The sequence below is a fragment of the Cebus imitator genome, unplaced genomic scaffold, assembly GCF_001604975.1.
Source record: "Cebus imitator isolate Cc_AM_T3 unplaced genomic scaffold, Cebus_imitator-1.0 Scaffold367, whole genome shotgun sequence".
Lineage (NCBI taxonomy): Eukaryota > Metazoa > Chordata > Mammalia > Primates > Cebidae > Cebus > Cebus imitator.
In genome coordinates, this window is record NW_016107682.1 from 1,153,989 (window position 1) to 1,166,922 (window position 12,934).

General features: G+C 36.8%; 1 protein-coding gene across 7 annotated transcripts in view; it reads right to left on the bottom strand.

The window, feature by feature from the left end:
* Positions 1-12,934, bottom strand: part of ITPR2 (inositol 1,4,5-trisphosphate receptor type 2) — a 494,659-nt gene that overhangs the window by 339,643 nt on the left and 142,082 nt on the right. For all 7 annotated transcript variants that reach the window (XM_017507025.2, XM_017507023.2, XM_017507029.2 and 4 more), the window contains 3 exons: positions 6,301-6,452; positions 2,322-2,421; positions 1,634-1,794 (listed from right to left, as the gene is read on the bottom strand). In XM_017507025.2, the coding sequence (XP_017362514.1) occupies positions 1,634-1,794; positions 2,322-2,421; positions 6,301-6,452 (413 nt within the window). The remainder of the gene's footprint in view (positions 1-1,633; positions 1,795-2,321; positions 2,422-6,300; positions 6,453-12,934) is intronic.

The window sequence follows — 12,934 nt, forward strand, 5'->3', positions numbered from 1 at the left end:
CTGAGAAACAGCTATTCCATTTGTTTGCATATTTAGGATTTTTTTTTAATTGACAGGGATGAAGGGAAGCAAACTTAGATTTTTTATTTTTTGTATTATAAGATGTATATCTAAAATGTTCTAAAACATGTAGGTTTAGCTAACGACTGCTGATAAAGTGAATCCCATGAAGTCATCACCCAGAGCAGGAAATGGAACCCTGCAGGAGCCTTTCAGACCTTCAGGGAGCTTAATTCCCCCCTCCCCTCTAAGAGGAAACACCATCCTGATTTTTGTCATAATGACTTCCTTGTATTTCTTTATGGTTCTTCTAATTGCTTAAACACCCCCAAAGAAATGAAGTTTGTTTTTGCTTGTTTTTGAATGTTAGACATAGTATTGCAGTGAATGTATTTGTTGTGTCTAGTTTTCACCCAATCCATTTGTTAAATTTAGCCATGCCATTGCACATAGATGTAGTTCATTTATCTTCATCGCAAAACTGTGTTCCACTGTACAAAAATAACAAAATTTCCATCCTCTATTCAACTGGTGATGGACATTTGGATGGTTTTTCATTTGGGGTTATTTCAAACAAAGCTGAACATTCTTGAACATGTGTCCTGGTACACATGTGGAGGAGAGTCTTCTGGACAGATGTTTGAGAATGTTCAGCCTGGGAGTGGAATTGGCTGAGTCACAGAGTGTTTGCTTCTTTAATTTTTCTAGTTACTGCCAAACTATTTTCCAAGGTGCATATATCAATTATCATCTCACCAGCTGTGTATGAGAACTCCAATGTCTGAATGCCTGGGAAATTGGCAAATAGCTTTTTCTTGTTCAAATTAAAAGGCATGTAGCAGATCATGAACAAAGGAAATACAGAGGATGCTTGTGCTTGGGAATACTGGAAAGCATATGGGCTTTAAACCATACGTGGCTGAAACCTCCACTTAGTAACTATGCAGCCTTACCTTGTTTACTTACCCTCCTCAATTTTCCTTTATGTAAAACAGGAATACCTATTTCAAGGCTATTTGAAGGATTAGATAAAATATCTTTACAGTGCCCAAACTAGTAACCGACACAAAGTAGGCATGCAATAATCACTAGGTGTCATTATCATTCTATTTCTCACTTATTTCCAAAACCAGAGCTTAAGAATCAAGGATCCAGTTTCTCTGAACAAGCTATGAGAACAGAGAGCTACACCCTATAGACTTTTTCTGGTTTTACATATCTGTTTGTTTTGTGATACCAGAGCTGAGACATGGTCTTGAAAAAATAAGATCAGAGAAATACAAAACTTAGGTCCTTTGGAACTCTAAATCCAAATATCAAACCACACACAGCAAAAAGTATTGCAAATCTCTCACAAAGGATTTTTAAAAGTATGATCAGAAGGTAACTTAAAACAACTATTTTCATGCAAAGCTAAAATAGGACAAGTAAACATTCCACCAGATTTAAATTCGACACATTTAATTCACTCACCATGATCAAGAGGAATCAAGTTCCCATGTCATTCAGAAACAAGTGTGCTATCAAGAATGTTCTAAATATTTCCCTAGAGTCATGCATTCACTTCAGGTTTACTATAAGCATTGACAACTGACTCTTGATTATTTAAGAGCCATTTTTAAAAGCCACTCACCTCCTTTCATTCTGAGTTATCGTGCCGTTTTCTAGCTTTTTAACTGTGGTCGCTAGTACTTTGTTGGCATCATTGGCAAAGTCTAAGTCCCGAACTTCAGACAGTGGAACAGACACGATAGCAAATGCTTCTTTATCTTCTTTGGTTTGGCAGGTCCCAATCTGAAATGTGTTTTTCCATTAATATTAGTTTTATAACTAAGTATACAATATTCTTCAAGGACTAACACATCTAGTACTGTTTAAGAAATATAAGGCAAGAATAGATAATCCAAACACAATACCTCCCACATGCATCATCCACTATGAAAGGCTATAGGGACACAGAGATTTCCTGTGCCCACTTCCTGCCCTGTTCCCAAAGCCCCACTAGAAACCTCTCTCTTTCACACTTGCCCTCTGCCTCAGTTTTAACCGAGTAAAGAAAAGGCCCTCCTGGATTTTACTCCTCCACCCACATGCTGCTACCATTCTTTTTGGTGTCTCTGCAGCATCCTCCTGAATCACAGATTTGCTGTAGCCAACCCATTTAGATCAGCTACCTAAGCAACTGGCAGACACACATGCTTGATGAAATTAATTAATATTGGTGAAGATGGAGTGTAACAAACACGCTACACAGCATTTCTACCCTAATCTTATTTGCATGGCATTTGGTTGAAAATTAAACCATCTTCAGTGATATTTACCTTTAACATAACAGGCCTCTCTTCATCTGTGTCTATGGGGATACTAGTACTGGTTACCCATGTGTTGGTGCATAAATGCCTTAACCGAACATATGAGTTCCTAAAATGAAAACAATATAAAAAAATTATTTAAAAATTAGCACATTTACATATTGACATCTTTAACAGTTTCATATATGATATGAACATAAATATATATTAACTAGTAATTGACTCAAGATCCCTTTGCTTTAAGGGGAAATTCGGAATTATAGACTATTCCAAAGCATGCAGCATTATTACTAAGCCAGTAATAATTATTACTAACCAATTCTCAAAGTATGGTCCCTATACCAGTGGCATCAGCATCACCTGGGAACTTGTTAGAAATGCAAATTCTAAGACTTCATTCCCATCTACTGAATCAGAAACTTTGGGAGTGGAGCCCAACAATGAGTAGTTCTATAGGTTCTCCAGGCAGCTCTGAGGCATGCTAAGCTAAGAACATTGATCAAATAACCAACTCAGTTAACACGGCTGGCAGACAATAGTCCTCTGTGCAGCTTAATTATCTGCATGTGAAACTGTTAATATACAGTCTATCCTCATTATTTGTGGCTTCTGTACTTGTGAATTCTTATGCTCACTAAAATTTATTTGTAGGCCCCAAATCAATATCCATGGAGCTTTTGTGGTCATTCCAGGACAAACACAGAATGGTAAAAATTTAAGTGGCCCAGTAGGCACATTTCTAAGCTGAAGTGGAACAAGGTGATGCTCTGCCTTCTTGTCTCACCAATCATGCTATAAACAAGTCTTCTTTTTGTGGTCTATTTAGTGCCATGTTTTTCACATTTCTGGGCTTTTTGTTGGTGATTTTGATGTTTAAGATGGCCCCCAAGTGAGGTGTAGAAGTGCTGTCTAATGTTCCTAAACACAAGAAGGCTGTGATGTGCTTTACAAAGAAAATACCTGTGTTAGATGAACTTTGTTCATGCATGAGTTATAATGCTGTTGACCACAAGATCAATGTTAAAGAATCAACAATGTTTATTAAATAAGGTGTATTTAAGGAGAAACACACATAAAACAAGGCTATGTATTGGTCAACAAAAATGTTGTGAGCAGAAGCTCACAGGAACCTAACTCTATAGTTCCTCTAGGAACAATGGTTCAGTATTTGCTAATTCCATGTACCATAAATTTAAAAAATTGATTAGATATGAACTGTGACAGAGTGTGTGAGAAAGGACACCTAGAACTTCATTCTACTCAAATATTACCATTTTTAGTAAATCTTTTATAATCTTTTTTTTTAACAAATATGTGCATAGTGTCTATTAAAAGAAGAACATTAAGTACTCTGCCTTCAAGTTGCTTAGAGATCAGTGTAAACATAAGGCATAAATATGTCTTACAACATAAGATTAAAAGCATTAGGGCCAAGAAAAGAAACCAAATAAAATGCCAAGGGCCTCAGGTAAAGAGATTCATTCAACAACCTGCTTCTGCTCCTTTATAAAAGCAGATAAAACACAAACTGAGCTTCAAAAATCTAAAATAGCAGTCCTCCAATCTTTGTTCAAATAACCAGAAATTCTGAAATGCCTCTGTTTTATCACTTAGCGTCTTCTGCATTGAATTACACAGGAGATGTCATTTGTATTCAGTTATCATCAGGTCCCCAAGTGATTTGGTACAGAAGAAAGTTTAAGCAGCATTGGACTATAGAGTTTAAAGTTTGGGAAACACTGGACTCCACAGTGGAATCACTTGGGTAATGAATGCTTTAAAAAGAATAAAGCCCTCTTTAAAAAGAGACCAATTTATTGGTCTCAATGTGGCCAGGGTATGGTGAGGTGTCAACACTGCCCAGGCGATTCTAATTTACAGTCAACTTGAGAAGCACTATTTGAACTCAGCCTCTAGTTCGTGATCTGTAAGGGTTACTGTCAGGATTCAGTAAGACAATATATACTAAGAACTTGACACAGGACTTAGCACATACAAAGTGCTCAAGAGTTATATTGATAGTAGTTATTATTAAGCATTAATTAGTGTTGGCTTTAATACAATTAATAACAGACGAATCCATATTAATACAAAATACTGCACTATATTGAATAGAGCTTCCACAGTTCTGAAAAGTAATACATTAATGCTTCCATATAAAGGGAGGCTTGGGGGCCCTCATTGTGGTTCTAGGCTCTAACCCTTTTATCACTTTCTTAAGCAAACTCTCTTCATTAGAGTTCAAGAGGGACTCCCTTTTTGCTGACTTAAATCTAAAATAAGTAAAGTCATAGTAAGGATTGATTAAGCTCCCAGTGCTTGGAGGAGAAAGCCAGAGACCTGGGTCAGGTAAAACCAGAGAGGACTGATGGAACAAAAAAGAGATAGACTCATATAAGGTATGAAATTCAGCAACATTTCTCATGAATGAGAACAGCCATAAAACACCCTGGGAAGTTCTACCAGCAATGTTTCTCAGTGGTGTTATTACAGTAATGTTTTACCCTCCCTGGAGGAAACCCACACAATGTCTGCATTTTTGCACAAGTGTCTTTAGCTTCACCACTGCCATCTGCCAAGGCCAAGCACAATACTGCTTCATCAAGGCCAATTTAGAACCATCCCACTAACCCTACTAACATAGAAAAGACTCCTCTCGATGCATCTAGAGAGTACATCATAGCCTTATGGTTGAAAGACAGACAGCTGTAGACAAAAAAAAATGAAATAATAAATAATAAACTAAATTAAAAACTAAATAATAAACTAAACTAAACTAAAATAATGAATTTCAGGATCGGCACATTGGCTCATGCCCGTAATCTCAGCACTTTGAGAAGCTGAGGTGAGTGGATCCCTTGAGCCCAGGAGTTCAAGATCAGCTTGGGCAATATGGCAAAATCTCATCACTACAGAAATATACAAAAGTTAGCAGGGCATGGTGGTGTGTGCTTATAGTCCCAGATATTCAGGAAGCTGAGGTGGGAGGATCACCTGAATGCCAGAGGTAGAGGATGCAGCAAGCCATGATTGTGCCACTGCACTATACCCTAGGCAACAGAGTGAGATTCCGTCTCAAAAAAGATAAATAAATAAATTAAAAGTAAAATAAAATAGTCAAATTCAAGCAAAAGAATGAAAGATGCTGTCTTACCTTAAGTTCTGGCAATCTCATTTCCAATCCCATACCCCCTCACTCACTTTTGTCTAACTACTCTGGCCTTCTCACTGGTCCTTAAAAACACCCAGTAAATTTCAAGATTTTTCATTTTGTGTTCCTGCTGCTTGAAATGTTCCTCCCAGAAAGAGAGGATTTGATTCCTTAATTCATTCAGATCATCCTTCAAACGTCCTAACTCAGAGAGACCACAGTTGAACGCTCCTACCTAATGGAACTCTCCATACCCTCCATTTTTCCTTCAAAGCACTTTTATTACCTAACTTTACATTAATATTTTAGGTGTATTGTTTTGTTTACTGCCTGTCTCCCCCATTTAAATGTGAGAATATAACTAGTTTGTTCACTGTTGTCTTCCCAATGCCAAGGGCAATGCCTGAAACGTAACAGATGTTCAATAGATATTTGTTGACTGAATGATTACAAAACCGAACAAATGAATGAATGAAATGGGAAATCTGAACTAATAAAAATAAATGATAAATATATAAGTAGAAATGCTTTTATATTATTTTTCATTTTAGTAACCAAAGGCCATACAAGTAATAAGAATAAATGATTCTTATAAATTTTTCAGAGTTTCTTTGGTCCTGCATATTTTAATTATTTATATGAATAAAACAAACTATGTTAACCTTCTTACAGAAGAGGAAAAATGATTTACACATTTTGTCTTTATTTATGCCTGCTCCCTTGATATCATAAAAATATATTATTCTCATTCCTCATCTACTAATTATTCAAAGAAACCTTCTAACCATATATATATATATATATATATATATATATATATATTTTTTTTTTTTTTACCTTGGAACCAGGCAGTCAGCTCTCTGAAGAGTTGTGGCATCAAGTTCAAAAAGGGATGCAATGTCATTGCCATGTGGGACTGAAACCAAAGTATACATAATCTTCTCCCCTGCCTGGCGTTTTTTCTTTGAAGTTGGAAGGTCTCCGTCTCTCTGTTGAGGAGGTACAAGGTTATTTACTTTTATCAGGTTTCTTGCTAAACTCTCCAGTTAATCAGATGATAAGGTTTAAATGTGCAGGTTATTCCTTCCTTGGATTGGAGAGATGTTTACTTCACATCATCCAGAAACACTAGCTCTAGCCCAACAGCCATTGAGGTAATTACTGTCAACAGTGATAAGTGGCACACTCCTGGAGTGGGTGGCTTGATCTGCCCACATCATTTAGGCACTAACAGTAACAATAGTTATGGACCCTTTCCTCATTCACTTAAACCTATTTACAAAGTAGTAATTTTGACCATTCTGCAGTTAAAACAAATGCAGAGAAGAACCTGTGTGTTGAATCATCTAGATTTCTTAAGTTAAAGGAAGCATGGCAGTGTGCAGGAGTTTATACCTAACTCCCCAGACATTATAAGACTTGGAAAGGAGCAGAATCAACAGCAACATTCCCATTCACAAGCAGCTTGCTCCACTAGATTCAAGGACATACTATGATTGTATACGAAATAAAATAAAAGGAGATCTCCACACATAGAAGCCTTCATAACAATGTGAAACTTGGTCAATGCTTCCAGAACACCCTACCATTTTAAGCAGACACCAACAGGAGATTAATGAATATGTGGTTTTACTTGAACTTCCCAAGTCTCAGTATCCCATGGAAGAACTGGTTGCAAGAGAAACCAAAACAGGGGATCCAATATAAGCTTTGTAGTTGGTAAATAAATATGTGATATACAGATTTATTAAAACAGGTGAAACTTGAAAATGAGAGAGGAAGAGAGAGACAGACAGACACACTGCGACTGCACCATCACAGGAAGGCAAATGAAACTGAGGGAAGGAAGGGATGCTCAAAAGGCAAATGCAAGCAGCCATGTACAAGCGTTTCTTTAATGGCTGCTCTGACAACAAGATATTAACCCTGATAACCTCAGAATATTCACTTGGAGTCCCTACTCCCTCCCAGATATTGTCAGTGTCATTTTACTTGGATCAAAAAAACTTGCAGTTTCATTTCTGGCCTCTTCTGTAAATGGTGCACAAATTGGTAGCACCATTGAAATGGGAATGGGCAGAGGGAATCGCCAGGATTCCCAAACAGGAGGAGGATTGTTATCTGCTAAATCCCTCACAGCCTAGCAGCACCTGGTAGCTCTTGTATCTGATTTCTGTGTCTTCCACAGAGACCAAAATTCAGAGTTAAATGAAAGCAGGGGTTCAGCAAACTCTCCACAAATGGCGACCCTCATAACAGGAGTTTCTTATTAGTAAATATAAACTTATTGACTAGAAAAGGGCATATTTACCTTACTATACATCATAAGGGAGTATGGGCATGTAGGGAGGAAGAAAATGCAGAAACAACAAATAATACTTCTGATTTTTTTTTCTTTTTTTTTTTTGAGACAAGGTCTCACTCTGTCACCCAGGCTGAAATGCAGCAGCACAATCAAGGCTCACTGTAGTCTCACTCTCCAAGGGTCAAGAGGTCCTCCCACCTAAGCCTCCCAAGTAGCTGGGAATACAGACATGTGCCACCATACTGGCTAATTTTTATAATTTTTGTACTAATTGGACCTCATGATGTTGTTGAGAGGCTGGTCTGGAACTCTTGAACTCAAACGATTTTCCCTCCTTGGCCTCCTAAAGTGCTGAGATTACAGGCGTGAGGCACTGCACCTGACTGATACTTCTAAATGCACACAAAGCTTCTCACAATACCAAAGCCATTCCTTTGTTTGGTCTCAGTAATCCCACAACAAAAATTTGAGAGAGAGAAAGATAAGCATTATAATTTCCATTGAGCAAAGAGATGAGTGCAGTTACCTAAAAGAGATGAAAGATGAGAAAAGGGGAAGAAGAAAGGAGAGGAAGGAGAAACAGAGGGAGAAGGATAAAAAGGGGAAAGATGGAGAGAAGGAAGGAGAGGAGGTGGGGAGAAAGGATGCAGAATGAGAAGGGAGCAATGAATAGTGGTAGTAAATGCTCAGCCCCAAATTCAACTACCAGGGCCTGAATCCAAGCCAATCCAAGCCAGAGGCCAGGTTTGGGGCCCTTAAATAATATAGGAGTCACTTCTCTAAGAGTCAATAATAACTCATGGCTAAGACCCTCCCTCAAGTCTTCTGAAAAAATTATCTTGGGTCAATACGACCCACTTTCACAGACAAAATTTATGAGGAGCAAAATCACCCTCTCATCCCTCACGAAAAAAAGTCTAAATGTCTTTAAATAGCCCAATAATGAGAGTAGTCTGTCCAGACAAATTAGTTCAAAGAGATGGCTGGCACAGTGGCCTTAATAGTTTAGGATCATGAAATCTCTTCCCAAATAAATCTCTAGTAGTAGTCAGCAGCTAGCGTCTAGTGGTAATTAGCAGCTACTCAAGTGAAATCTATTAAAATTTATTCCCTGGGTTTTAATTAGTCTCTTTAGAACTTTAGACAGCACTTTTTTTTTCAGTTCATTACAACTTCTTAAGAATTTCACCAATAGCCTATACAGTACAAGTTCAAAAAAGTAAACATGTCAAGGTAAGCAGACATAGACAGCACTTTCACAGTTTTATTTTCTGCATTTCAATTCCCACAATGGGTTGTGAGCAAATCCTTTGAGAGAGAGAGAGAGGGGAGCACTAGTTCGAATGGAAAGGCACAAACAGGGGAAGGAGAAGAAAAGGGAAGTAAGTGTGGTACACTAGAAGAAAAACAGGAGTATGCAAGAAAAATGGCCTATGGTCCATAGTTACTGCAGATACTTTTTATTGGCAGGGAAAAAATGATGTCCAAAAATATGTGTAGCTTACTAAAGAGTGAGTGCTATAAGTCAGATATTATTAACCTATTTTATAGATGAGAAGACTAAGGCTCTAGGGGTCAAGTGTGCATGGTTCTCACGTGCTGGAGCTGAATAGCAAATCCAGCTCTAGCTGACCCCACAGTCCTAACCCCTTAACTGCTATGCTACAGAAAGAGCTTGATAATCAAGAAGGTGCCCAGAAAACCATCAACTAACAACCTGGAGAAGATAAACAGAACTGATTGTACATGTTTGCCTTTTTTGTTCTACTTCTGTAACTGCCTGTTGCTGGGTTTATTTAAAAAAAAAAAAAAAAAAAAAAAAAAAAAAAAAAAAAAAAAAAAAAAAAAAAAAAAAAAAGAAAACAAGATGCCAAGAAAAGTCCAGGACCAGATGGCTTCATAGCTGAATCCTACCAAACATTCAAAGAACTAACACCAATCCTTCTTAAACTCTTCCAAAAAAAAAAAATAGAAGTAGAGAAGACACTGCCAAACTCATTTTATGAGGCCATCATTACCCTAATACCAAAGCCAGACAAAGCCACCACAAGAAAAAATCTATAAGCCAATATCTCTGATTAACATAGATGCAAAAATTCTCATCAAAACACCAGCAAGCCAAATTCAACAACAGGTTAAAAAAATGTATACACCATGACTAAGTGGGATTTATACGTAGGATACAAGGTTGGTTTAAACATATGCAAAACTACCAATGTGATACACCACATTAACAGAATAAAACACAAAAACCACATGATCATCTCAATCAATGCAGAGAAAGCACCTGACAAAGTTCAACATCCTTTCATGATGAAAGCTCTCAACAAATAGGTGTAGAAGGAAATTTCCTCAACATGATAAAGACCATTAATGAAAAGCCCATAGCTGATATCATAGTCAACAGAGAAAAGTTGAATCCTTTTCTTCCAAGACTTAGTCCAAGGCAAGACTGCCCACTCTCACCATTTTTATTCGACATAGTACTGGAATTATTAGCAAGAGCACACAGATAAGAAAAAGAAATAAAAATTAGGAAAGAAGAAGTAAAATTATCCCTGTTTCAATTGACATGATCTTATATGTAGAAACCCTAAAGACTCCACTAAAAACTATTAGAACTAATCAATGAATTTATTAAAGTTGCAGGATACAAAATCCACATACAAAAATCAGTCACATTTCTTTTAACCAATAAGAATCTATCTGAAAAGATATCAAGAAAACAATTCCATTTACAATAGCATCAAAGAGAATAAAATATTTAGGAACAAATTTACCAAGCAAGTGAAAGACCTATACCCTGAAAACCATAAGACAAAGTGAAAAGAAACTGAAGAAGCTGCAAATCAATAGAAAGATATCTTATGTTTACAGATTGAAAGAATTATTATTATTAAAATGTCCATACTACCTAAAGCAATATGTAGATTCAGTGCAATCCCTATCAAAATTCCAATGGCATTTTCTACTGGAAATAGAAAAACAATCCTAAAATTTGTATGTATCCACCAAAGATCCAGAGTATTCAACACAATCCTGAAAAAGAAAGTTGGAGGAATCATACGTCCTGATTTCAAATTATATTACAAAACAACATTAATCAAAACAGCATGGTACTGGCATAAAAAGATACATTAAACCAATGGAATAGAATAGAAAGCCCAAAAATAGACCCAAGCATACAGCCACCAAGAAGACACAATGGGAAAGGATAGTCTCTTCAATAAATAGTGCTGGGAAAACGAGATATCCACATGCAAAAAAAATGAAACTGAACCCTTATCTTACAGCATACACAAATATCAACTCAAAAGATCTGAACATAAGATCTGAAACCAAAAACCTCCTAGAAGAAAACACAGAAGAAAAGCTTCTTCATACTGATGTTGGCAAGGATTTTTTGGCTATCTCACCAAAAGTACAGGGAACAAAAGGAAAAATAAACAAGGTAGCACTACATCATACTAAAAAGCTTCTGCACAGCAAAGGAAACAATCAACAAAATGAAAAGGCAGCCAATGAATTAAAAAATACATTTGCAAACTATACAAGCCAGATAAAAGTTTAATATACAAAATATATAAGGAATTCACAAAACTCGGCCAAGAAACAAATAATTCAGTTAAAAAATGGGCCAAGGATCTGAATAGACATTTCTCAAAAGAAGACATTCTCAAAACAAGTATATGAAAAGGTGCCCAACAGCACTAATTATCAAGGAAATGCAAATAAAAACCACAATGACATGTCACTTCACACCTATTAAGAATGGCTATTACCAGCAAAGACCTGGAACCAACCCATATGCCCATCGACCACAGACTGGATAGGGAAAATGTGGCACATATACACCATGGAATATTATGCAGCCATCAAAAACAATGAATTTGTGTCCTTTGTAGGGACATGGATGAACCTGGAAATCATCATTCTCAGCAAACTGACAGAAGAGCAGAAGATCAAACACCGCATGTTCTCACTCATAGGCAGGTGTTGAACAATGAAAACACAGGGAGGGGAGCACTACACACTGGGGTCAGTTGGGGGGAAACAGGGGAGGGACAGTAGGGGGTGGGGAGCTGGGGAGAGATAGTAAGGGGAGAAATGCCAGATGTAGGTGATGGGGAGGAAGGCAGCAAATCACACTGCCACGTGTGTACCTATGCAACAATTTTGCATGTTCTTCACATGTACCCCAAAACCTAAAATGCAATAAAATAAATAAATGGGGAAAAAAAAAAAACCGAAGATGCTGGCCTATTCTCATTCATAGAGCAGATGTGAGTATCAATGCAGATAAGGTATTTGGTAGTATTTTGAAAATTAAAGATTCATACAAAAATGTAAAAATAAATAAATAAATAAATAAAAATAAAAAAGAAAGAATGGCTATTACCAAAAAGACAAGAGATAACAAGTGATGGGGAAAGTGTGAAGAAAAGGAAACCCTTGTGCGTTGTTGGTGGGACTATGGATTAGCACAGCCATCGTGGGAAACAATATGGAAATTCCTAAAGAAATTAAAAATAGCACTACTATATACCCTAGCAGTACCTCTTCTGGGCATATTCCAATGAAAATGAAATACCACCTCATAAGGGAACATGTACAACCATACTCACTGCAGCATTATTCACAATAGCCAAGACATGGAGAAAACCTCAGTATCCATCAACAGATGCATAGATAAAGAAATTTGTGATATATATAATATACATTAATATACAATGTAATATGATTCATCCTTGTAAAAGGAGATCCCACCATTTGCAACAACATGGATGAAACTAGAAAACATTATGCTAAGTAAAATAAGCCATACACAGAAAGAAAAAAAGCACATGCTCTCACTTATATGTGGAATCTAAACAACAACAACAACAAAAAGGAAAAATAAAACAAAACACAATACATAGGAAAAAAGAGAACAGAATAGAATGATGATTACTTAGGAGCAGGGGGAATGGGGAAATTGAGGTCATAGTGTGCAAAGTCATATATCTGTAGAATGAATAAGGCTAGAGATCTAATGCACGGCATGCGGAGTATAGTTAATAATCGTGTATCATATACTGGAAATTTGCTGAGAGTCTATTTTAAGTACTTTTATCATAAAAATAAAAAGTAACTATGGCCAGTTGTGGTGGCTCACGTCTGTAATCC